This window comes from Hypanus sabinus, chromosome 6 (assembly GCF_030144855.1).
Source record: "Hypanus sabinus isolate sHypSab1 chromosome 6, sHypSab1.hap1, whole genome shotgun sequence".
Taxonomy (NCBI): Eukaryota; Metazoa; Chordata; class Chondrichthyes; order Myliobatiformes; family Dasyatidae; genus Hypanus; species Hypanus sabinus.
The window spans coordinates 65501041-65528482 of NC_082711.1; the positions used below are offsets into that span (position 1 = coordinate 65501041).

The window sequence follows — 27442 nt, forward strand, 5'->3', positions numbered from 1 at the left end:
GTGTCAATATGAATGACCAGATTTGAGGAAGATTGGCAAGGCTCTGGACTTGATATCAAGAAAAAAATCACTAGAATTCTGTGGAAAACCAGGAGACAAAATGAGAGAAATCACAACCTGTTATGTAATTTTCATGATCCTGAATCCATTGAGAGCAGATACTAGAAGCAGATTCAATATAATCTTTCAGAACTCAGATCCAGAATCAGATAAGTGCCTGCTGCATCTGATAACCCTGTGATCTGTCTAGGAGGCTGATGTTAGGCTTTACAAAGGGTGAACCCTTGCAAGGCTGAAGCCCCCGATGGAGGACCTGGTGAGGCCCTGAAAACCTGTGCCAACCAACTAGAGAGAGTACTCAGGGACATTTTCATCCTCTCACTGCTACTGGCGGTAGTTCCAACTTGCTTCAAAAAGGCAACAATTATACCAGTGCCTAAGAAGAATAACATGAGCTGCCTTAATGACTATTGCCCAGTAGCACTCACATCTACAGTGATGAAATGCTTTGAGAGGTTGGTCATGACTAGACTGAACTCCTACCTCAGCAAGGACCTGGACCCAGTGCAATTTGCCTATTGCCACAATAGGTCAATGGCAGACGCAATCTCAATGGCTCTTCACTTGGCCTTTAACCACCTGGACTATAAAAAACACCTATATCAGGATGCTGTTCATCGGCTATAGCTCACCATTTAACCCAATCATTCCCACAATCCCGATTGATAAGTTACATGACCTGGGCCTCTGTACTTCCCTCTGCGATTGGATCCTCGACTTCCTAATTGGAAGACCACAATCTGTGATAATATCTCCTCCTTGTTGACAATCAACACTGGTGCACCTCGGAGGTGTGTGCTTAGCCCGCTGCTCTACTCTCTATATACCCATGACTGTGTAGCTAGGCATAGCTCAAATATCATCTATAAATTTGCTGATTATACAACCATTGTTGGTAGAATCTCATGTGGTGAAGAGAGGGCATACAGGAGCAAGATATGCCAACTAGTGGAATGGTGTCGCAGCAAAAACTTTGCACTCATCAGTAAGATGAAAGAGCTGATTGTGGATTTCAGGAAGGGTAAGACGAAGGAACACATACCGATCCTCATAGAGGGATCAGAAGTGGAGAGAGTGAGCAGTTTCAAGTTCCTGGATGTCAAGATCTCTGAGGACCTAACCTTGTCCCAACATATCGATGCAGCTCTAAATAAGGCAAGATGGCGACTGTACTTCATTAGGAGTTTGAAGAGATTTGGTATGTTAACAAAACCACTCAAAAACTTCTATAGATGTACCATGGAGAGCATTCTGACAGGCTGTATCACTGTCTGGTATGGGTGGCGGGGTGGGGGGGGGGGGGGGGGGGGCGTGGCTACTGCATTGAACCGAAAGAAGCTGCAGAGGGTCATAAATTTAGTTGGCTCCATCTTGGGTACTAGCCTACACAGTACACAGGACATCTTCAAGGAGGGGTGTCTCAGAAAGGCAGAATCCATTATTAAGGACCTCCAGCACCCAGGGCATGGCCTTTTCTCACTGTTACCATCAGGTAGGAGGTACAGAAGCCCAAGGGCACACACTCAGTGATTCAGGAACAGCTTCTTCCCCTCTGTCATCCGATTCCTAAATGGACATTGAACCCATGAACACTACCTCACTTTTGTAATATAATTTCTGGTTTTGCACTATTTTTAAATCTATTCAATATAAATTTACTGTGATTTATTTATTATTATTATCATTATTTTCTTCTTCCTCTATATTAGGTATTGAATTGAACTGCTGCTGCTAAGTTATCAAATTTCATGACATATGCCCGTGATAATGAACCTGATTCTGATTCTGAAGTGAAAAACAATTGAGGTGCTTTGGGAAGAGCAGAAGAGTGTGACTAATTGAATAATATTTTAGATTAATTGACTCATGTACAAGATGAAAAGCATGTTTTTGTTTTACGGGTTTCCTCTGGTTGGATGAATGATGTACATGGTCTAGAAATTCTTTGTGGATCTACTACTTGTCAGACCTATTACTTGAGAAAAGACTTTTTCTTTACACGATTCACAGGTGTATAAATGGAGTAATTAGATAAATTTGTTTCTGTTTGTATGGAGAGGTTCAAAGACTTCAATTGTAGTGAACAGTGAGATTTATTGCATTTATTTCCAACAACAGCCTGGCAGGTGACAATAACATACAAATATATTACATTTCTTGCTCTGTTTTAGGCATATTTCATTTATGATATTTTTGTGAAGTTCAGACATCCATTCTTTTTGAGATGCCATTTAGGAAGCAGATTCTTGTACCATGGGTTTTTTTTGGAGATACATGTATTGCTACTAAAGCTTGCACTTGTATTTCAGCCCTAATTGTCCTTGAAATGAGGCAATTAGTGGGTGGTTGAGAGTTAGAAACACATTTGGGCAAGAAAGGAGAGTCTTCCTTCAAATGACTGGTAAACCATTATTAACACCATTGTCACACTGTTCATATTCATCATTAATGATAGACTCAGTAGAGTTACTACATTTTTATGAAATGTAGGAGTCTTACAAGGTCACATACTATTGCAGCAGTGGGTTGAAAGAAGTCACCCAGTAACTAATCTGCGATCCTTTTATGATCATTTGAAGAGGCTGCAGTTTTTGAATCCTTTTTAGCTACATGCTTAATGGGTTATAAAAGGACGAAGTGGGAAACTAAGTGGTTAACTGCAAGGTGGTGACTGTATTTAAGTAATGTGGAGGAACAGAGGGATTTTGGACTACATATTCATTGGTCCTTAATGAGACAGGTCAATAAGATGGGTAATAAGGCATACGAGTGTTTTCCTTTGATGGCTGAGTCACAGAATATAGATAGCATTGTGGTTTTGCTAGAGCTCCATTAGTTAGATCATAAGACCATAAGATATAGGATCAGAATTAGGCTGTTTGACCCATTGAGTCTGTTCCACATTTCATCACGGCTGGTCCATTTTCCCTCTCAGCCTCAATCCAATTGAACTCTTTGAACTCTTTCCAATGTCAGCATATCCTTTCATATATAGAGACTCAAAACTGCTCACAATATTTCAAGTGAGGCCCAACCAGTGCTTTACAAATTCTCAACATTACATACTTGCTTTTATATTCTAGTCCTCTCAAAATGAATGTTAACATCACATTTGCCTTCTTCAACACAAACTCAACTTGCAATTTAACCTTTGAGGAATCCTGCATGAGCACTCTCACGTCCCTTTGCATTTCAGATAATCGATGCTATTATTTACCAAATGCATGACCATATACTCCTTGCCACTGCTTTGTCCATTCTCCTAAACTGTAGCCCTTCCATTTCCTCAAAACTACCTGCACCTCCACCTATCTTCGTATCCTTTGAAAACTTGACCACTCTATTGTAGGCCCTCTCTTTGGCTTTTATGTTGCTGTTGACTTTTTGTCAGCCACAGTTGTGTCATTCTGCCCCTAAGGTTTCCTTTATCTTGAGCCATCTAATCAATTCTGGTTCATTGCACAACACCCAATGCAGAATACATGATTCCATAGTGTGCTCAACCCATGGCTCGAAAAAGCCATCTTGTAGGCATTCTGCAAATCCCTCTTCTTGGGATCCAAATCCAACTTGAATTTCCCAATCTACCTGCATCTGAAATCTCCAATGACTATTGTAACATTGCCGTTTTGACATGCACTTTCTATCTCCTGCAGTCATTTTTAGGCCACATTTTTACCACTGTTTGGTGGTCCGCATTTAACTTCCATCAGGGTCTTTTTACCCTTGCAGTTCCTCAGCCTCTACCCTCAATGATTCAACACTTTCCAATCCTTTGTCTCCTCTTTCTAATGATTTGTTTTCATTTTTGCCAACCGAGCCACACCTTCCTGTCCTTTAGATACAGTGTGTAGGTCTCAGATTGAGTACTAAGTATAGTTCTGGTCAACACATTACAGGAAGGGTGCAATTGCATTGGACAAGTTATGAACGAGATTTAAGATGGTGACAGAATTTAGCATTTTTTTCCATTTCGATCAGAGGAGAGCAGAGAGAAACTGAAATAAGGAGTAGAATAGGTAAGGGCTGAGATGGATCAACCTGCTCAGACTTGCACCTCCAGGCAGAGAAATTAAAAACCAGGGGCATAGATTTAAAACAAGTGATTGTAGAATTAGTGGGGAGATGAGGAAGAAAATTATGCACCAAGAAAGACACTCTCTCATGAAAAATTGGTAGTGACAGAAACCTTCATCACCTTTAGAAGGGCAAACACGAGGAAATCTGCAGATGCTGGATATTCAAACAACACACAAAATGCTGGTGGAACACGGCAGGCCAGGCAGCATCTATAAGGAGAAGCACTGTCGACGTTTCGGGCCGAGACCCTTCGTCAGGACTAACCGAAAGGAGAGATACTAAGAGATTTGAAAGTAGTGGGGGGGAGGGGGAAATGTGAAATGATAGGAGAAGACCGGAGGGGATGGGATGAAGCTAAGAGCTGGAAAGGCGATTGGCGAAAGTGATACAGAGAAGGAAAAGATCATGGGAAGGGAGGCCTTGGGAGAAAGAAAGGGGGGAGGAACACCAGAGGGAGATGGAGAACAGGCAAACAACTAAATATGTCAGGGATGGGGTAATAAGGGGAGGAGGGGCATTAACGGAAGTTAGAGAAGTCAGTGTTCATGCCATCAGGTTGGAGGCTACCCAGCCAGTATATAAGGTGTTCTTCCTCCAACCTGAGTTTGGATTCATTTTGACAGTACAGGAGGCCACGGATAGACATATCAGAATGGGAATGGGATGTGGAATTAAAATGTGTGGCCACTGGGAGATCCTGCTTTCTCTGGCGGACCGAGCGTAGGTGTTCAGCGAAATGTTCTCCCAGTCCGCATCGGGTCTAACCAATATATAAAAGGCCACACCGGGAGCACTGGACACAGTATACCACACCAGCCGACTCACAGGTGAAGTGTCACCTCACCTGGAAGGACTGTCACCTTTAGAAGTACTCAGATATGTACTTGAAGAGTTGTGACCTACAGGGCAAACAGTCTGGTGCTGGGAGGAGAGATTAGATTACAATGGACATGATTGACCAAGTGGACTTCTGCAGCATAAATTTTCTGAAAGAAACGTGTCCTTCATTCTATTTACTGTCAGTTGGAAATTGGCAATGACCAGATAATTGTTTGACTGGTAGTGGCATTCCTGTGCTGCTTTTCAGCACCTAGATAGTGCCATGTTCATCGCTCAGCAATAAAGACAATGGACCAGACCAAAGGGATGGTGGGCTTGGATCTGAGATGGGCAAGGGGAGCTTATGAGTAAACAATGGAAACTTGACAAATTTGCCAATTTTCCTTTTTGGTGTGGTGGGTTAACTGATCATGGGGAAGAGATCGTGGCAGGTTTCCTTGAGAATCTGGAGGTTTGCTTGAGAAATGCTCCCATTTCTCCTGTCTTGCATGTATCCACGTAGCCAAGCCAGCAGCTCTTGGCTATCTTCAGTTGGCAGGATATCATTAGCCTCAAATAAAGCACATCTTGACTCTCTCTGCTGTGCCTTATTCAATCTCTTATTAATAAGAACCACTGAACAAAACTATACCCGCCCCTGGCAGCATGTCATCTAATACCTCCTTAAAGGCTTAGTACCAATGTCTCTGTTAAGTGACAAAGTATTTTTATTTAAGGTTTCATGAACTAGCACAGCAGGGTTATGGGGCTGGGTTGGTCTACACCTATTTCACATTTCCCCCATGACAACATACTACTGTTATGGTGCCAGAATAGAAATGATCAGTCTTGGGACCTGCAGAGAGGTGGTTGAGAGGGGCTAGGGTAGTGATGGAGAGGTTTGTGTTTTGACCAAGATTTTGAGGATTGGACTGGGTGGTGGAGGGACAGGACGCCTTTGGGCTACAGTCTGATATGGATAGGGCTGTTGGTCACCTGGGATTGATTTTATAGGGGTTAGGGAAGTTACGGGCGTATAATTCTGTAATGGGGCACTGAGTAAATGACTATGCCTGTAGTTGTCTTTCAGATAAGATGGAGAAAGTGAGCAAAGAAAAATGAGAATACATTAGAGAGAATTTATTAAAGGGTGCACAAATTAATTTCGTATAATAGTATTTGACAACATTACAGACGTGCAATGGTGAATGAACACCAGCAGAATGATAACTGCTGAGCTGTTTGCCACAGGATAGGAAATAATATTAATTTAACATCCATTTGTTAACCAATGTGAACAGGAAATGTCAAATTGATGGCCGCATACCTTGGATACATGTGTTCTACCATTCTTAACTAGAACAAATTTAACAAACTATCTGATATGCACAAATGACTCATTAAAATATTATGTTATTATTGAAATGCAGAATGTTCAAAATCATTGTTGAATTTCTCATAATGTATGGAAGCAAGAGTCTATTTTGATGTAGGTTTAGCCCACTACCTTCTGACATAATATTTTGACTTTGGCAGCAGTGAAAATGAACACAGAATTTTATAGCTGCAAAATAATGCGTAGTTTAAATATGTTTAATTTAATGATTAACTGTAGTTTTGGCCACAAATCAATATTGAAAATTTTATTTCAGATACCACTGCGAGCGAGCTTGTAAACCCACCGAAGACTCGACAACAAGTTAATGAAGAATCACAAAGAGGACATCCACTATATATTGTTACACATAATGATTACAACGTTGGTAAAGACACATTATTTATTTGCAATGTTGCAGGTCAACAATATCATCTCTGACAAATACAGTGGAATCCAGTTAATTAGGGCACATCAAGTCCAGTGCATTTTGGCCTAATTAAGTGGCTGACCCAATTAGCCAAGGTTTCATGGAAATAGTTAAAAGGATAAAAAAGACAAACTACCACTTAACTGAGTAAGAATTTATGTATTTAAATGAAATATGACTGAATTAGAACACTGCCAATACCTCCACAATATTACAAAATTGTCTATTAGTTCCTAATGTTTCAACGACAGATTTCATCTGCTGTGTTCTTTTGACTGACTGTAAATGAACAAGATCAGCAGACACTCAGTGTTGATAATGGACTACCTTCATACAATGCTTCTGTCGATTGCATCCTCCAAATCTTCATTTTCATTGTAACATTCGTGATCATTTTTAATATCTTAAAATTCTTCATAAATCCTGATTTGTTGATGTAGTGAAATCATTTCATTTTCACTCCTGGTTGTTTCTAGCATCTCCAAGCCTGAATGCTTGAAACCATGGTAAGCAAAACAGTTCCGAATTATCTTACTGTTTATTTCTTGCCAACCATCAGTGACACCAATCACTGCTTTTTGAGCACAAACACATATAACTGACACTATATAAAAACTGTTCACTGTAAACATGATGTAGTATCTAACGGCCAGGCAAGTGCACGCAACTGATGCTAGTTAGAAACTGATCAGCAACAGTCTCCTGCCCCAGTTAAATGGCATAGTGCCCCAAATAAATGAGGGATGTCCTGGCTATTTTCTCGATTTGGTTTTTGTTCTTTAAGAGTTGTCCTAAGTAAACAGCTCCCTAATTAAATAATGACCTAATTAACCAGAATCCACTGTATACACAAGTACGTAAACTATTGTAGTTTTCTACATGAAGGATTAAGATTGGAGTCTGCTAAATGACTCAATCTGGCATAAATTAAAATCTGGATTTGGTAATAACCAGGAGAGTAATTTTCATGATGGGCAAGGGGACTATATATCTGTTCTATGGCTCTGTGCATTTATGAATCTATGTGTCTTCGAGCAATTGTTATTTGGAATTTCCTTCAAGTGTGCAATATATAAGATTGATTTAGCAACCATGCAGAGACCAAACTGATTCCATTTTTATGTGGTCACAGATTGCATAATAGCACGGTTAGTGAGCAATGTGTCTGAAGGTGTGAAAGGTAGACCTTGAACTTAATTGAAATCATCAATCTAAATCAAAATGCTCAGCATGCAGCTTTGTTTTGATTATTATCAACAAGGATGGAAAAGTTGATTTGCTTTCTTTTTAATTCTTCTCAATAAATAATTTATACTGGTACATTTGGCTGAGCAAAATCAAGCCAGGAATTCCAATGTTGTACTGATTTAAACTATTTCCATAGGGGAACAGGTGGATAGAAAGTACAATTGGTCAAGAATCAGCAAAGAAAGTGCATTTGGAATAGAGACTCCTTACTTCAGTGATGGGCGATTGGCTGCAAAATCATTGCGCTGGTTAACTGAACTGCAACAGTAAGTATTCATTACAAAGATTAGTGCTGTGGTGAAATCCTGTTTGGTCTCTTCTCTGGTGAAGCATGGTATCCCAAATGAAACATAGCCGTTGGGTTTGTACACTGATTGATTTATAAATTAACTGCCAGGCTTTACTAAGACTGAGACAGAAATGCTACTGAGCTGTCAGAAGATCAATGACTTCAAAATAACCATTGGAATGTAAAAGACCATCTCAGTACTTAACAAAAAGATCATAATGGGGTTTAAATCATGTTTTTTTGTGCCTCTCTCTCATTTTCCTTGACTTTTTAAATACTTTACATTATACTGTTGAGAAGTATCTTGACAGGTTGCATCATGGCCTACTGCAGCATTTTGAATGCACAGGGGTATAAGAAGCTGTGGAGAACAGTGGGCATCGTGAGCATGTCCCTTCCCACTAATGGTAATGTCTATTGGAGGTGCTGCTTCAAAAAAGCAACATCCGTTATCAAAGATTTCAGGACATGCCATCTTTTCACAGCTACCATAGGGCAAGAGTTACCTGAAGTCCTACCCACCAGATTCAGGAACAGCAACTTCCCTTCAGCCATTGTTCTTGAACCAACAGGCAAATTGCTAATCACCAATTCAGTTTAGCAACATCATGACCTGTCTGAACACTCTGCACTAAAATGGACTTTGTTTCTTTTCAATTTGTTTTTTCTTGATAAATTGTGTATAATTTAATGATTATTCTGTGCTTTTCTTGTGAATGCTGCTTATATGAAGCTTTGTGTCTGATGTTGCTGCAAGCTTTCATTGCATCTGTGCTGCATGTATTTGTGCATATGAATATAAATTTTGGACAATACATTGATGTAATGATTTAGTGCTACTGACTAGGGAGGAATTTCAAGACCACTTTCATTGCTGCCGAATCAAAATTCTGACAAAACCCTTTGAATAACATTGTATCATTATCTTCACTTAATGATTTGAATCAATACTTACAGGATTAGAGCTGTGCAATTCACACTGGCCTCTCCGGTAATGCCTACACTTAATAAATGTATAAAAGTAGGTGCTAACTGAGATTTTGGCAGATACATTGTAATATCGATCACCTTTTAAAGAAATGCAAAACAGAATGCATGAAAGCTCTCAATACACAGTTTATATAAAATCAATGCTATTGGGTTGTTAATAAGAATTGGTATATTTCCCAGTAAAGTGTATAAGTGTATGTGTAGTAATCACAATACCTGTAGATGTTGGAAATACTTGAGGTCAACGTCATCTGTGGAAAAAGAAGCATAGCTAATGTTTCATTCCATAGATGCTACCTGACCTCTTGAGTATTTCCAGCATCTTTGTTTCTTCCCTTTGTTCTAATTTCCAATTCTTTCCAGGCAAAAGTCCGCAAAGATAGTATCAAAAAAAGTTGATGACTTCAGAGAAAAAACACATCATCAAGTTGGAAAAGTCCTTGATCCGTAAGTCAAATTAAGTTTTGTGGGAAATATTGATGTTATTAATTATGACTCTCCTGAACATAGTGAATTTGAGAAACATACAGATGGATCCTCTGCAGGAACAGTGAAGAAGTAGCCCTTAATTTTTCTGCCCCAAGCCTATGAGATCTGGTGATGGAATTGAGATAGAAAAGGCATGTAAAAAGGCAATGTTAAATTAATGATGGGGGATTTCAATATTCAGGGAGATTGAGAAAATCAGGTTGGTGCTGGATCCCAAGAGATGGAATTTGTAGAATGCCTATGAAATGGCTTTCGACAAATGGTTGAGGCCACTAGGGGAATGACAATATTGGATTGGATGTTATTTAATGACCCATATTTGATTAGGGAGCTCAAGATAAAGGAAGTCTTAGAAGGCAGTGATCATTATATGGTAGGGTTCACCCTACAGATTGAGAAGAAGCTAAAATCAGATGTATCAGTGTTACAGTGGAGTAAAGGGATTTATAGAAGCATGAGAGAGGGGCTGGCTAAAGTTGATTTGAAGGTGACACCAGCAGGGATGACAGCAAAGCAGCAATGGATGGTGCTTCTGGGAGAAATTCAGAAGGTGCAGGAAAGATACATCCCAAAGATGAAGAAGTATTGTAAAGAACAAATGTGGCTGACAAGGGAAGTCAATGACAGCATAAAAACGAGAGAGCATATGTTATTGCAAAAATTAATGGGAAGGTAGAGGATTTGGAAGCTTTTAAAAACCACAGAAGGCAATTTAAAAAGCCATAAAGAGAGAACAGATTGAATACAAAGGTAGCTAGCGAATAATATCAAAGAAGAAACAAAGTTTTTTTCAGGTCTATAGAGAGTAAAAGCGAGGTGAGAGTGGATATAGCACTGCAGAAAAATGATGCTTGAGAGGTAGTAATGGAGGACAAAGAAATTATGGACAAACTTGAATGTTTTGTATGAGTCTTCACTGTAGAAGACAATAGCAGAATGCCAGAAATGCTGGAGTGTCAGTGGGCAGAAGTTAGTGTCATTGCAATTACTAAGGTGAAGGTGCTTGGGAAGTTGAAAAGTCTGAAGGTAGATAAGTCATCTGGATGAGATGACAATGACCCAGCATCAGAAAGAGGTGGCTGAAGAAATTGTAGAGACATTCGTAATGATCCTTCAAGAATCACTAGAGTTTGGAATGGCTCTGGAGGACTGGAAAATTGCAAATGTCACTCCACTCTTTAAGAAGGGACGGGGACAAAATAAAGGAAATATAGGCCAGTTAGCTTGACTTCAGTGGTTAGAAAGATGTATTATTAAGGATGAGGTTTCAGGGTACTTGGAGGCACATGATAAAATAGGCATGGTTATCCCAAGAGGAAATCCTGCTTGACAAATCTATTGGAATTCTTTGAGGAAATAACAGGCAGGATAGACAAAGTAGAATCAATGGATGTTGTTTAATTGGATTTTCAGAAGGCCTTTGATAAGGAACCGCACATAAGGCTGCTTAGGAAGATAAGAACCCGTGGTATTACGGAAAAGATACTAGCATGGATAGAAGATTGACTGGCAGGAGGCAGAGAGTGGAAGTAAAGGTGGTGTTTTCTGATTGGCTGCTGGTGATTCATGGTGTGCTGCAGGGGTCGGTATTGGGACCACTTCTTTTCACTTTTTACCTTTTGTCAATGATTTGGATGAAGGAATTGATGTCTTTGTGGCCAAATATGCAGACGATATGAAGATAAATGGAGTGGTAGATAATGTTGAGGTAGCAGAGTGTCTTCAGAAGGATGCAGAGGGACTTGGGGAATGGGCAAAGAAATGGCAGATGGAAAATGGTGTAGGGAAGTGCATGGTCATAAACATTGGCAGAAGGAATAATGGTGTGGACTATTTTCTAAATGGGGGAAAAAATTCAAATATCAGACTTGCCACTGGCCTTGGGAGGCTTTGTGCAGGATTCCCAAAAGGTTAACTTGAGTTGGTGGTAATGAAAGCAAATACAATGTTAGCATTCATTCCGAGAGGACTAGAATATAAAAGCAATGTTGCCTTGTAATGCTGAGGATTTGTAAGGCATTGGTCTGACCACACTTGGAATAGTTTTGAGCCCCTTATCAAAGAAAAGATATGCTGGCATTGGAGACAGTCCAGAAAAGGTTCATGAGAATTATCCCAGGAATAAAAGGTTAACATATGAGGAGCATTTGATTGCTCTGGGGTTGTACTTGCGGGAGTTTGGAAGAATAAGGGGGTACCTTATTGAAACCTATTGAATATTGAAAGGCTTAGACAGAGTGAATGTGGAGAGGGTATTTCCTAGATTGGGGAAGTCTTGGACCAGAAAGCACAGCCTCAGAATTGAGAAGCATCCATTTACAACAGAGATGAAGAAACATTTCTTTATCAGAGGATTCATTGCCACAGACAGCTGTGCAGGCCAATTCTTTGGGTGTATTTAAAGCAGAAGTTGATGGTTTCTAGACTAATCAGAATCTCAAAGGTTACAGGAAGAGGACTGAAGAATGGGGTTGAGAGGGATAATAAATCATCCGTGATGGATTGGCAGACATATTTGATCGGGTGAGTGACCTGTTCTGCTCCTATGTCATATGGTCTTATCTGTGCCAGTTTCATATGAGGCCTCCCAGTAAGTTTAAATGTTACTGTTTCATATGAATATATCTATATGAATACAAATTTGTCCAAAGCACAGAAAAACACTGTAAATGATGGAAGCAATAACCAGCTCCTAAACTACCTACTGGCCCACCCTACCTGCACCAGAGTCTGCGGATCTCATGATGAGCTCATCAGCCGTGGTTGGCAGCTCATTTAGAAGGAAGCCTCCGATCTCAAACCTCTGTTGCCTTGTGGCTATACAGACTCATGGGGAAAGCTTTGAGAGTAAGCCCAGAGGCAAAATCCACAGCTGGTGTCCCGAAGCCCTCATCAGTCATATTTGAACTTTTAAAACATTAATAAAAGCAGGTCATCTTGACCCAAAGAAACCAGAAGATAAAAACAAATTTGAAATTGAAGAAGGCACGATTAGTATTAATGAATAAGGATGAATTTCTCTCCCAGTATGTTTTATTCATTCATAGTGCCCCATTAGTGCTTAATTTATTATTGATTTAGTTGTGTATACTTTTCCTGGACTCACAATATAGTTTAACATTTTCATATTTACACATCATTGCTTGTCAGTGCATTGGAAATATGTGACCTTCATCCTATTTGTTTCCTTCTCAGTAATTGTCCCATCATGCTGTAGTAGATGCGCCATTCGCTAGACTTTATTCTGATTTTCATTATCTTGCTTGGGCCGTTCATCCCTGATAATCAAAATGAGTTGTTAGTCTTTCCTTTTGGGTCTTCTGCACACTGTATTAGAAAGAAATCCCATGCACATTATCTGAACTCCATTCCCTTGTTCGCTTTACCCATCACTGACACCCAGTTAATTTCAGGATAGCTGAAATTTCTCATGATTATTATTCCACGTCCATTGCTCATTTTCCTAGTTTAATGCAGATAACTTCTTTCTGCTATTAGGTTATCTGGATTCAGTGGGAGTGGTCTTTATTTATAGTTACTTATCCCTTATGATCTGTATTTATTTTTTATTTACTATTTAGTATTGCTTACTATTTTTCCATTTTTAGCTGGTATTGACATAACAGTATATTGAGATAGGAGAAAAGAAAACAATGGAAACTGCAGTTACAGATAAAGTGCAATTCACATTCTTAGAATTGAGATTTTAAAGGGCAAAATAACCACCAGCATCGTTGCAGGAGTTGCCAGTCTGTGTGAACTCAATGAAGGATTGCCTTAGGGACTCTAGCTCCAGACTTCTCCCCCTGGGATTACTCCTGAAGCCTTCCCCATGAGTGCGTATAGCTGTAAGGCAGCAGCAGTTTGAGATCAGAGTTTTCCTTCTCCTAGATGAGCTGCCAACCATTGCTGATGAGCCCCATCTACCAGAAACAACTGGTTTTAAGGCGCCAGTAATCCACCATTGCCCCTTCTCCTGTCAGTAGAAGTGGTTCCGCCGGGCTTAGTAGCTACACCACATGTGAAGGCCAGGAACTGGACCTGGTTGTCAGAGACTATTTGAGGCGTTTGCCATTAGAAGCATTTAATAGGCAGTGGGAGCTTATTACCACTACCACCCTGGCTACAACAACCTTGAGGAACCTTGATAAGTGTAAAAAATAGATCAGCAGCTTGCAAAGAGTCGCCATCCTCTGGCATAGAATTAAGGCAAGGAGAGGCAAGTTTATTTGTATAGCTCTTTTCAAACACAAGGCAGTTCAAAGTGCTTTACATAAAACAAAATATAAAAATCAAGCATCAATTTTCAGACAATATAAAGAGAGTAAAATCACACATAATAAAGAAATAAAAGTTAAAGTGCAGGAGATTCTAATTAAAAGCTATAGCAAAAAGAAAAGTTTTAAGCCTCGTTTTAAAAGAACTGAAAGTTGGGGCAGATTTCAGATCCTCTGGAAGGTTATTGCAGATATGTGGAGCATTGTAACTAAAAGCTGCTTCACCATGTTTCGTTTTGACCCTGGGGACAGTAAGAAAACCCACCCCGGATGACCTGAGAACTTGGGAAGGTTCACAATGCAGCAAGAATCGGAGATGTATTTTGGCCCCAGACCATTCAGTGCTTCATAAACCAGAAGTAATATTTTAAAGTTAGTCTTCTGATGGACAGGAAGCCAGTGTAATGATCTGAGAACTGGAGTGATATGTTCTACTTTCTTGGTCCTAGTGAGAACTCTAGCAGCAGCATTGTGAATGAGCTGCAACTGTCTGGGGAATTTTTTTACAGAGACCTGTGAAAACACCTTTACAGTAGTCAAGCCTACTAAAACTATATTCATGGACGAGTTTTTCTAAATCTTGCTGAGACATAAGCCTTTTAACTCGCTATATTTTTAAAATGGTAGTAGGCTGACTTTTGTATTTGTGTTAATGTGGCAGTTGGAATTTAAGTTGGAGTCCATCACAACACCAAGGTTTCTGACTTAGTTTGTGGACTGTGACAACAGGGATTCTAAGTGAGCACTAACTTCTAGTCATCCATTTTTGGCACCAAAAACAATTATTTCAGGATTTCTCTTTGTTTAACAGGAGGAAATTTTGGATCTTTCAATTGGTGGTTTGTTCAATACAGTTTTTTTAGTAACTGTATGACACCATAGTCATTTGATGACACTGTTATATAAATCTGAGTGCCATCCGCATAATTATGGTAAGATATTTTGTTGCTTACCATGATTTGAGCTAGAGGGAGTATGTATATGTTAAACAGAAGAGGCCCTAGTATGAACCCTTGAGGCACTCTGCATATCATTTTTGTTTGGTTAGATATATAGCTAACAATCGAGACAAAATAGTCCCTGCCCTTAAGTACAATTTAAATCACTTTACAACTGCACTGGAAAGTCCCACACAGTTTTCCAGTCAGTCCAGTAAAATGCCATGATCAACTGTGTCAAAAGCAGTAGAACCAAAACTGAAATTTTACCATCATCATGGTTTAAGCGGATGACATTTAAAACCTTGACCAGAACAGTGTCAGTGCTTGGTGTTGTTGAAATCCAGACCGGAAAACATCCGTGAAGTTGCTTAGTGCCAAAAAGCTGTTAAGTTGTTGATAAGCAATCTTTTCAATGATTTTACTTAAAGTTTGATATAGGCCTGTAGTTATTAATTACTGAGGCATCTGGGTTGTTCTTTTTTACAAGAGGCTTGATAACTGCAGTTTACAGGGCTTTGGGAAGCAGCCTTATAGAAGTGTGAGCTATTTGCAGGGTGTCTGGTGCCATGCAATTAAAAACATCCTAATAAAAGGTTGTAGGTAAAATGTCAAGAGAACAGGAGGAGGATTTCTGGTGTAGCACAATTTCTTCGAGTTTTATAGCCAATAGGTTTGAACTGTGTCATCTTAACTAAGTTTGAAGTGAGGGAAAGGATGGCACTGACCTCTGACCTGATGCAGAGGCACTGACGGCATGTCTAATCTTCTGAATTTAGTCAGTAAAAAAGAAGACAAGGTCATTATCTGACTTTGTAGATAGAAGTTCAGGTGCTACTGATACAGGAAGATGTTTGAACCCATCAACTGTAGCAAATAAGGCATGTGCGCATTGCTGTTTTTGTTTATAATATCAGAAGAAGGACTGCCTTGCACATATCAACTCTAAGTTATAAATACGACGTGTTTCTTGATAACTGTTGTAATGGACCTGGAGTTTTGTTTCTGCCACCTGTGTTCAGCTTTTCAACATTCTGTTTTTTGGAGTTCAACCAGAAGGCACTTCTCCATGGTGCTTTTTTCTTTCCAGAAACTACTTTTGTGGGGGCAATTCTATCAACAACATCTGTAATTTTAGAGTTGAGATGGTCTACAAGATCATTGACAAACACCAGAGAGAGGGCAGGTGTGGGAGAAAAGGCCTGCGTGAATAATACCTCAGTATTTTCAGTGATATACCATTTTGAGCGCTAGTGGATAGTGTTATGAATGTACCACAGCTCTGAGGGGCCGAAGGGTGCGGGGTAGCCCCCTCCATTGTGAGAATCGCAAGATCACTATTGATTTGGGTCAGGAGACCCAGGAAATGAGAGAGAGACGTGCGGAATGTCTCGTTCCCCAGCGATATAAAGCTACGGGACACGGCCTTTGTCTCTTGAAGACGAACTTGTGATTTACAATACTGTGCTACGTGGAAGCCCTCAGGCAAAGTGGGCTGGTTGAGGGAGGGATTGCATCACCCCCAACCTGATTGACATCTGAGACCCTGCGAGTCAGGATAAAAGAGGGTCTGTGGGAACAGCCCCTCAGACACACCAGAAGAAACGCTAGCGATCCTGTAATAGCGGAAGCCGGTGGGGAGGCCATGTGCGTTCGGTTCCATTTTGCCCCAGAACCGGTGCCCTTTACCACAGAAAAACGGCTTTTAGCTAACAACGGGGAAACCAACTCCCCACGACTCGAAGGATTAACATCATAAAAGGATTGGGCAAGTTTTAAATCCGTCTTTCTCTCGAAACAAAATGCTGCAGCGTGAATGAGCTAACAGTGACTTTTATATTTCCATTGGACAATACATTATCCCCTAGACAATGATAGAGCTATTCCTTATTGATTATTATTATACCCGTGCATTTAGATTTAGTATTGACGACGTATATTATCTGTATGGTTGCATTGATATAATTTTGTGTATTTTATCAATAAATACTGTTAAAAATAGTACCATCAGACCTCAACGGACCTCTCTATCTTTGCTGGTAAGTGACCCAGTTACGGGATACGTAACAAAATTGGAGTTCTCGTCTCGGGATTTGACACCAAATCAGGAGGCCAGTGAATCGGGCTTGTAAGTCCAAAACTTGGATCTGGTTACGCGGTAGCGAGACGGGAAACCAGCAAAGATGGACGTGGGTGAATTTATAGAAAACCCGACTCTGCAGGTGCTAGAGGCGGCCACCAAATCAGACTTGATAAATTTGGCGAAGGGGTTAAACCTCGCAGAGGTGAGGTTGTAAATGAAAAAGTGGGAGGTGCGAAGGGCAATAACTCAGTATTATATTGGGAAGAATGTGTTTGCAGCTAAGGTATTGGAAAATATCCCTGAAAAGGTACCAGCTAGTGGGACGGCTCAGTTAAGAGTTGGAGAAACTAAGGTTGGAACATGCAATTAAGGTAAAGCAGCAGGAAAGAGCTGAGAGGGAGAGAGAGAGAGAGAGCATGAAATTCAGTTAAAACAGCTGGAAGCAGCTGAGAAGGAGAAGGAAAGGGCCGAGAAGGAGAGGACGGCAGAGAAACAGAGGAAACATGACTTGGAGATGGAGAAGTTACGGCAAGAGCCACAAGTTCCGGGGTCAGACCGAGAGGAGCGGTTCAATGTTAGTCGAGAGTTGAGGTTAGTACAGGCATGGGCAAACTACGGCCCGCGGGCCATATGCGGCCCGTTAAGCTTTTTAATCTGGCCCGCAGAACTTGATGAAATTATATTAATAAACCTTGTTAACGTTTTTTCCCCGCAATTCTGGCATTTTCCCAATAGATGACACACTCTATATACATTTGTGGCGACCCATTTCCTGGCACATCCGAACTGGCTCACAATTAGCCAGCGTTCCGGCGAAGGGAGATAGCCTGCGGGGATTTGCGAGCGCAGAGCTTTGGAGCCTCTGCGCCACGGGGGGCAGGTTGAGGGAGGCTTAAAATTGAGGCTGGGGATTTCGAAAAAAGTTTTTTTCTTCAACTGCAGTTACCGACTCCGTGTCATAATTTTAGCGCTGCATGTGGCACACCGCTACACATTGACCTTTGTTGAGGTGCAGCGTATTACTCCACATTTGCGCTTTACTCTTTGTTCGGCTTGACCTATTTGTGTGAACAGGCGTTCAGCGTCATGAACATCAACAAAGCCAGCCACAGATTCAAGTTAACTGACCAACACCTCAGATCCATCCTGAGAATCGCCACAACAAAACTAAATCCAGACTTTCATGCGCTGGCTAAAAAGGGAGACCAACAACACTGTTCCCACTGAAATTTAAAATAAGTTTCTTCGTTGTGTTATGTAAAAAATGCATTTGAAAATATTTTTTTCAATAAGCCTTACATGTTACATGTCATTTCTGTTAAGTGATGGACATGAGTAGTGCGCAGGTGCACGTACGTTCTCAAAATAAAAAATGCGCTCAAATAACGGGCTCCGCATACTGGCGCGCTGTCACTGTTCTGTCATTGTGCGGGTCGTTGTTGAGTTTTGGCACAGGGGACAATTGAATGAGAAGGAGCAGGACAAGTAGACCTGCATCTCCTACCGTTTTTGAAATAAAGACAGTCAGGAGGAGAGTGATGATGATAATATCTTGAAGGATAACAGAATTTTCAGTGCTTTAAAATAATAACTGTTACTATTAAAAAAAGCTGTATTTTATTCATTTAATTTTCAGTGTTTTAAAAGTCATTTCAATAAATAGCTAAATACCATGGGACTTCAAAGACAGATATTTTGTTGTAATGCATTTGTTCATTTTCAATTGAAATTAAAGCACATGTTTTCTACATATCCCATGATATTTTATTTTCTCTTATGAGGTGTATTACCAAAACACTCTGTCCATCTGCTCTTGGTCCGGCCCTCAAGTCAAAAAGTTTGCCCACCCCTGGGTTAGTACCTCCGTTCGAGGAGACGGATGTTGATAGTTATTTCTTGCTTTTTGAAAAGGTGGCAGTGAATCAGAAGTGGCCCTGAGGTCAGTGGGTGGCGCTGTTACAAAGTGTGTTAAAGGGGAAGGCACAGCGGGCATATACGGCGTTGGCCATGGAGGAGGGAGAAGAGGAGAGTTATGACAAAGTAAAGGCAGCCATTCTCTGGAGTTATGAGCTAGTACCTGAGGCGTATAGGCAAAAGTTTAGAAATTTAAAGAAAGGGTGGAATCAGACGTATACCGAGTTTACCTATGAGAAGGGTGTGCTCTTGGACCGTTGGTGCACAGCAGAGATAGTGGCAGAGGATTATTGGCGTCTCAGGGAGTTAATTCTAATTGAGGAAATTAAAAGTTGTGTTTCGGAGGATATCCAGATGTATTTGAATGAGAAGCCGAATAAGTCCATCTCAGAATTTGCTAGGTTCACAGAATAATATGCCCTAACTCACAAAACAAAGTTTTCCTTGAATAAAAGTTCCCAGAGAGACTGTGGGAACAATCGAGAAAGCCCACCGGCTGAGGCTGAGGTCCCGCCGGGAGCTAGTGGTAAGGTTGAGGGGGAAAGGCCAGACGGCCAGAGATTTCCGGGCTTGACCTGTTTTATTTGTGGAAAGGGAGGCATATTGCATCTAGGTGCTTTGCTCCGAGGAAAGAGACAGGAAAAAGGAAAGCAGCAGTCCCTATCGGATGTGCCGTGGTAATCAGTAAATCAACAAGAGAGCCCCGGGTAGACAGAGTAGGAGAAGGGTCTGAGACTTGTCTGTCAAACGGAACCGTGTCTGGTAGGGAGAGAGACACATCAGTTCCAGTACGGATCTGGAGAGACACGGGGACTAAACTATCATTGATCAGTAGTAAGGTACTGGATTTTGGTCGCAAGACGGGAATGGTAGCTGTGAAAGGAATAAGTAAAGGAACAGAAATGGTACCCTTACATAAGGTCATTATGGATTGTGAGCTGGTATCTGGACCAGTTGAAATAGGGGTGCAATCAGAATTCCCGAGAACTGACGCGGACGTCCTTCTTGGTAACGATTTATCAGGTGGTAAGGTTTGGGCAGCAATGATGCTGACAAGCCGGCCGGTGAGTGTTGCGGCCCCGCCCCTAGATCCCAAGATCTACCCCGCATGCGCGGTCACTCGCAGCATGTCGAGAAAGGCAGCCCAGACAGAGAGCAGTTTAAATCAGGCCAGTATCGATTTGGCCAAGACATTTTTACCAACCCTGTACCACGAGGGTTTAGAGGGTGGTAAAACGAAGAGTAGTAAAGTGAAAGAGGGTAAGGGAGAGGAAGAGGAGGTAGACCTGCCCTTAGCGAGGAGAAAAGTTCTAGAGGCAGAAGATAAAGATGAGACACGGATAGAGCTGTTAAAAGATCCAGGGTTGGACATAGATGATCTGTCTGGTTTGGCAGTACTGTTTGAAGAAGTTGAAAATTCTAAAGGTGGTCCCGATAATGAAATTAGGGCAGTCCTAGATGAAAAGGGTGCCCTTACCTTGAAGAAGTCTGCTGGGTTGGCAGATGAGGTTGTTTCAGCCCGGGGGGTTGAGTTTACTCCGGAAGGGAGTTGCCCAGAGAGTAGCTGGGAGGATCAGGGGAATTTAGAATTTGGACCGGGTACGAGTATTGAAAGCCTGGAAGAGGCAAATGTCCCATTTGAGTGTGTCCCAGATGTGGATGCACGTGGTACTGAACCTAGTACTGGAGCTCAGAAAAAGTCTGAGGTATTTGATTCAGTTGAAAGGGACGGCCAGCCTTGTTTCAGTGAAGAAAGGGTTAACCTTGGTAATAGTGGGAAGTGAGAGTTCCCAGGTGTTTGTGCTCGATGATGTGTTAAAAGTTAATGCGGAAATCAAAGGCGGGGAGATAAATATTATTATTGAAGGAAACGGGAAATATGTAGTTCCCAAATCGAATGAAGAAAATTTAACGCCTGCGGATCGCTTACAGATTGGGTTGGATGATGACGGTGGGGGTTATTCCAGAGCGTGGTGTGAAAAGGCAGAATTTGAAATGCTGCTTGAACAAAGAGTTGGAACTGAAAACACATAGCCTGAAGGGTCCTGACGAGAGGGCTAGCCACCTGTGTAAAATTAAAGAGTTGGGTGGAAATTCAGAAGATGGTCTAAGTTTGGGACACGGTGTTGATAAAATAACTCCTATGAAAGAAGCGGGCGAGAGCCTCTGTCACCAGGGTACCCAAGCTCCCCACGTGGGAACTAACCGGAAGAGAGGTGACGGTTAATGGGGACGCCATTTTTAAATAGCAAAAGCCGGTTTTACGGGATTTCGACAACGCATGTGAATAATAATAAAATAATAAACAGGCATGGAAGCCTGCCTGTTAAGTTTGAAAGCAACAGAAAGATTAGCATTTGCATGAACTTTTGTAGATACACGTGAGCTAAGATCACAACTCCTTAGTTTTTGTTTGCTGAAGGAAAGAAATAAAAAAATAAAGAAATAATAGGTGGTTATTAAATTGAAGTCTGATGCTACAAGACTTTAGTAAGGTACAAGATGTTAAGATATTCAAGGAAGTGACACTGTAATCGTTAACTGTTTAGATGCTGAATTGAATGTATAACTGTATTACTCTGTAGTGAAAAGGAAAAACTTTTGTATTGTGTTAAGATTCTAAAATCCTGTAAGACTCTGTACTACTTCGTTTCACCGCTGGTGAAAACGCTTTGAAGAAAGGGGGTGTTATGAATGTACCAAAGCTCTGAGGGGCCGAAGGGTGCGGGGTAGCCCCCTCCTTTGTGAGAATCGCAAGATCACTATTGATTTGGGTCAGGAGACCCAGAAAATGAGAGACAGAGGTGCGGAATGTCTCGTTCCCCAGCAATATAAAGCTACGGGACATGGCCATTGTCTCTTGAAGTCGAACTTGTGTATTGCAATACTGTGCTACGTGGAAGCCCTCAGGCAAAGTGGGCTGGTTGAGGGAGGGATTGCATCACCCCCAACCTGATTGACATCTGCGACCCTGCGAGTCAGGATAAAAGAGGGTCTGTGGGAACAGCCCCTCAGATGCACCGGAAGAAACGCTAGCGATCCCGTAATAGCGGAAGCCGGTGGGGAGGCCACGTGCGTTCGGTTCCATTTTGCCCCGAAACCGGTGCCCTTTACCACGGAAAAACGGCTTTTAGCTAACAACGGGGAAACCAACTCCCCACGACTCGAAGGATTAACATCATAAAAGGATTGGGCAAGTTTTAAACCTGTCTTTCTCTCAAACCAAAATGCTGCAGCGTGAATGAGCTAACAGTGACTTTTATATTTCCATTGGACAATACATTATCCCCTAGACAATAATAGAGCTATTTCTTATTGATTATTATTATACCCGCGCATTTAGATTTAGTATTGACGACGTATATTATCTGTATGGTTGCATTGATATTATTTTGTGTATTTTATCAATAAATATTAAAAATTGTACCATCAGACTTCAACGGACATTTCTATCTTTGCTGGTAAGTGACCCAGTTACGGGGTACGTAACAATAGAAACATAGTAATTTTAAAAAATACAGAAATTATTAGAAAGACCAACATCAGTTACCACACCCTCAGAAGTGTTAAGACCTTTGGAAATGAGTAGGTCGAGGTTGTGGCCCTTGCTTCTAGTGGGCTCTGACATGCGTTGTGTCAGCCCTGGATGCAGAGCAGTTCATTAGCATTATCGTCCTTGGGGTTATCAACAGGAATATTAAAATCACCAACAATGACACCCAGTCAAAGTCAATGCAAACAATCGTTGTTCAGCTAAGTCATCAAAAAAGGTTGCAAGATATTTTAGTGGCCTATATATATAGTTAAAAATAAAGCATAACAGGAAGATTTCAGCTGAAGGGCAAGATATTCAAAAGATGCAAATACTTCATATGATATCTGCTTACACTGATAAGAATTATTAAACAAAATGGCTATTCCTCCCTTTTGTTTCTTTATCCAGGTCTTACTTATCAAATGGAAATTAGGAGGAGCTGATTCGATAGGAACTGGTGTGCTATTGCTTCGGCCCAGCCAAATCTCTGTTAGAAATATAAAATCAGATATTAAAATTAAGGAAAATAATTACATAAATGTATGCACTAATACTTAGCGTTTAATTTGTTCTAAGTTGCAGACGTTGACCCTAACAATATCAGTCAATTTTTGCAACTTTTCCAAATTGCACTGTTCAGAAATACATGAAATATACATGACCAGCAATCAATAAACATTAAGTTTTCTCACCGTTTATCCACCAGTAGTTGTATATCTTTATGCTCCATCTAAACATACATTATGGATCAGTATTAACTGGAATCATTCATTTTTTGATGTAATCAATTTGTTAAACTAAAGTGTAATTAACAAAACTCTGGGCTAAAGGCAGTTTTGAATATATTATTCTCTGATGTTCAATCCTTTGCTTTATGAGATGCATATGCTGCTAATAATATTAAACATATGAATTGCAAGAGTAGTTGAATTAATTATAGGTGAAGAAGAACAGGGTTGCCCAAAGAAGAAAGGGACAATCTATTTGAAATAAAAATTTGGAATGAGAGGTATCCAAGCTTCAAAGTGCTGCTTGTACTTTTCATATTAACAGACTTCTTGAACATTGGTTCTTGTTTGTACTAAAGCGTGCTACCCTATTCCATAACTCTGAAAGGTGAACCACGTCTGACATTTTCCTAACAACATAGTTAAAATGGAGGTGCATAGGAACCTTTTGTTACAGAGGGTGGTGAATTTCTGGAATTTTCTACCCCTGAGGGTTGTGGATGCTAGATAATTTGTGGTATTTAAAATGGAAGTATGTTTGTAGATTTCTCATGTTTGAAAGATCAAAGAATGAAAAGCTATGGGGAGCTGGCAGAGAAAAGGAAATGAGGCCTGGGTTCAATCTGCCATGATTATACTAAATTGTGGGCCAGTCTTGAGGGCTGAGTGATCTTTCCTGTTTCTATTTTCTCACATTTTTATGCTTGGAGCCCTGCCAAAGGAAACCTGAAAGATAAGTTTTAGGCTGATGCTAGGTGGTCATAGCCTTGTATATGAACCATCATAGAACATAGAAATCTACAGCACATTACAGGTCAACACGAGGAAATCTGCAGATGCTGGAAATTCAAGCAACACACACAAAATGCTGGTGGAACACAGCAGGCCAGGCAGCATCTATAGGGAGAAGCACTGTTGACATTTTGGGCTGAGACCCTTCATCCTGACGAAGGGCCTCGGCCTGAAACGTCGACAGTGCTTCTCCTTATAGATGCTGCCTGGCCTGCTGTATTCCACCAGCATTTTGTGTGTGTTGCACCTTACAGGCCCTTCAGCCCACAATGTTGTGCTGACCATACAACCTACTCTAGAACCTGCCTAGAATTTCCCTAGCGAATAACCCTCTATTTTTCTAAGCTCCACATACCTGTCTAAGAGGCTCTTAAAAGAATCTGTACCGGGACACCTCCTCTTTGAGATTTTTATAAATGACCTGGATGAAGAAGTAGAAGGGTGAGTTATAATGTATCTGCTTCCACTACCGCTGCTGTCAGTTCAATCCATGCATCCACCGCTCTCCGTGTGGAAAAACTTACCCCTGATGTCCCATTAGTACCTATTTCCAAGCACCTTAAAAATTATGTCCCTTCGTGTTAACCTCTGGCTATCAACACGATCAATGCCCCTTATCATCTTATACAACTCTATCAGGTCATCTCTCATTCTCTGTCACTCCAAGGAGAAAAGGCCAAGTTCACTCAACCTATTCTAATAAGGTATGCCTTCCAATCCAGGCAAAATCCTTGTAAATCTCCTCTGCACTCTCTTTATAGTATCCATATCCTTCCTATAGTGAAGTGATCAGAACGGAACACAATACACTAAGTGGGGTCTGACCATGGTCTTATATAGCTCACATTACCTCACAGCTCCTGAACTCAATCCCACAGTTGTTGAATGCCAACACACCATACGCTTTCTTAACAACACTGTCAACCTGTGCTGCAGCTTTGAGTGTCCTATTGACATGGATCCCAAGATCTCTCAGATCTTCCACACTGCCAAGAGTCTTACCATTAATATTATATTCTGTCTTCAAATTGGACCTACCAAAATGAACCACCTCACACTTCACTGGGTTGAAGTCTATCTGTCACTTCTCAGCTCCATTCTGCATCCTATTGATGTCTTGCTGTAACCTCTGACAGCCCTCCACACTATCCACAACATCCCTAACCTTTGTGTCAACAGTAAACTTACGAACCCACCCTACTACTTCTTCATCCAGGTCATTTGTAAAAATCACAAAGAGGAGGGGTCCCTGTACAGATCCTTGCACCATTGGTCGCCGACCTCAATGTAGAATATGAACCATCTACAGCCACCCTTTGCCTTCTGTGGGCAAGCCAATTCTGGATCCACAAAGCAAGGCCTCCTTGGATCCCATGCCTCTTTACTTTCTGAAGGAGCCTTGCATGAGGAAACTTGTCAAATGCCTTACTAAAATCCATATACACTACATCCTTTGCTGCACCTTGATCAATGTGTTTTGTTACATCCTCAAAGAACTCAATTAGACTCATAAGGCACGACCTGCCCTTGACAAAACCATGCTGACTATCCCTAATCAGATTATGTCTCTCCAAATGCTCATAAATCCTGCTTCTCAGGATCTTCTCCAACAACTTGCCCTACACTGAAGTCAGACTCACAGGTCTATAATTTCCTGGGTTATCTCTCCCTTTCTTTGACAAGGGAACAGCATTTGCAAACCTCCAATCCTCTGGTACTTCTCCTGGCTCTATTGATGATGCAAAGATCATAGGAAGAGGCTCAGCAATCTCTTCCCTCGTTTCCTGCAGTAGGCTGGTGTATATCTCATCTGGTCCCAGTTACTTACCTAACAACGCTTTTCAAAAGCTCCAGCACATCCTCTTTCTTAATGTCTATATGCTCAAGCATTTCAGTCCACCCTAAGTTATCCCCATAATTGCCAAGGTTCTTTTTTCTTGGTGAATACTGAAGCAAAGGTAGAAAGTAGTGTTAGTTTGCAGAGAGGCTGACCTTCTGGGGAAGAGAAATAGGGTCACCTCAAAGTTGTTGACCTCAGACACAACTCAGGGACACCTCAGAGGGGCTGGGTGCATTGGTAATCAAAAGTGGGTTGGTGAGATTGTGGGAGATGAGAGATATTTCTCCTGGCTCCACATTTAGCAAGCTATTGTATCACAGGAATCCAGCAAGGTAATTTTCCAGCAGGGCCATCAGAAATGGCGCTAAATGCCAAAAGGCAAATTAACCATGAACAGGGAAATTTGTGGAACTATCTACTAATGGCTGCTTCCGTGCTGGTTGTTCTATGTTTTTATTCACAACTTTGGGTGATACTCTTTGGGTGGGATGTCCTCGATATTGCTGGCTGTCAATTTGGGAACCTTGAAGGTGCAGTATTTAGGTAGTAAGTCAAAATTTTTTTGTTTTTCATTCACCCACTTCAAAATTTATTGCTGCCATTAAGAATTTTCTTTGTTTTTTTTCTCTTTTGTTCTTTCAGAATTGTAGATACGCTGAAGGTTCCCCCTGATCATACATTTGGTGTCCTGCTGCATCCTGATGAGTATGGTAAAGTTAAACTGATATTTCCGGATGAATAAACATGCCAAATTAACATTGGCATGTACATTAATTTTAAGTGGATGAACACTAAGATATTATTTTGAAACTTTAAGCTTCATTTGTATATCCAGTATGTATGTATTTATTTGTACTTTTCTATTTGAGAGCTCACCCTGGTTAATTTTCATGAGCTGACAGACAAATCTGTTGTGTGCATAAATCTACTATATAAAGCCTAAGGGTTGTCCCGTGGTTGTGAAAGGTCATCTTGTTTTCTACCAACAGAGATCATCTACTAGAAATGCAGAAGGCTGAGTTATGACTCTAGAAATAATGAATTTGGCTCACATAGCATTGGAAAGTAATGCATTGTGAGTTGTTTTATTGAAAAGCTTTATTATATTTGGCTATTGTGATTATGAAGATAAATTTCTAATTATTCAAATTGCTAGTAACAGAATCCATACCTTTTATATGACTATATTATTAAATACAGATACTGGCACTGTCTGATTTATAGGTTTTCTTACAACATAAGAAAGTTGGAGAGTTGGAACTTGGAATATTGATGAGATTCTCACTGATAGAAAGTTCATGAGGATTTAATAATATTGGTTTGTAATACTGAGAGAATTTGGATAGTTAAATGTGGCAGTTAAGTAGGCAATTCTGAGACAAGAGTTTGAAAATGACAAAAGTTAATGTTTTAATAAATTAATATACCAATGTAAACAATCCAAGGGTAATGCAATATTCTATCATAAGGCAATATTTAATTGACTTTAAGTTCCTGAAGTTCTAGGAGCAAAGTAAAATGGAGTTATATGGGAACTGGAGTAGGCCATTAGCTC

The 27442-nt window shown here is 40.7% G+C and overlaps 1 protein-coding gene across 1 annotated transcript in view; it reads left to right on the forward strand.

Annotated features, from left to right (window-relative positions):
* Positions 1-27442, forward strand: part of efhb (EF-hand domain family, member B) — an 85126-nt gene that overhangs the window by 36061 nt on the left and 21623 nt on the right. The window contains exons 5-8 of the mRNA XM_059972344.1: positions 6612-6722; positions 8149-8278; positions 9655-9738; positions 26530-26597. Of these exons, the coding sequence (XP_059828327.1) occupies positions 6612-6722; positions 8149-8278; positions 9655-9738; positions 26530-26597 (393 nt within the window). The remainder of the gene's footprint in view (positions 1-6611; positions 6723-8148; positions 8279-9654; positions 9739-26529; positions 26598-27442) is intronic.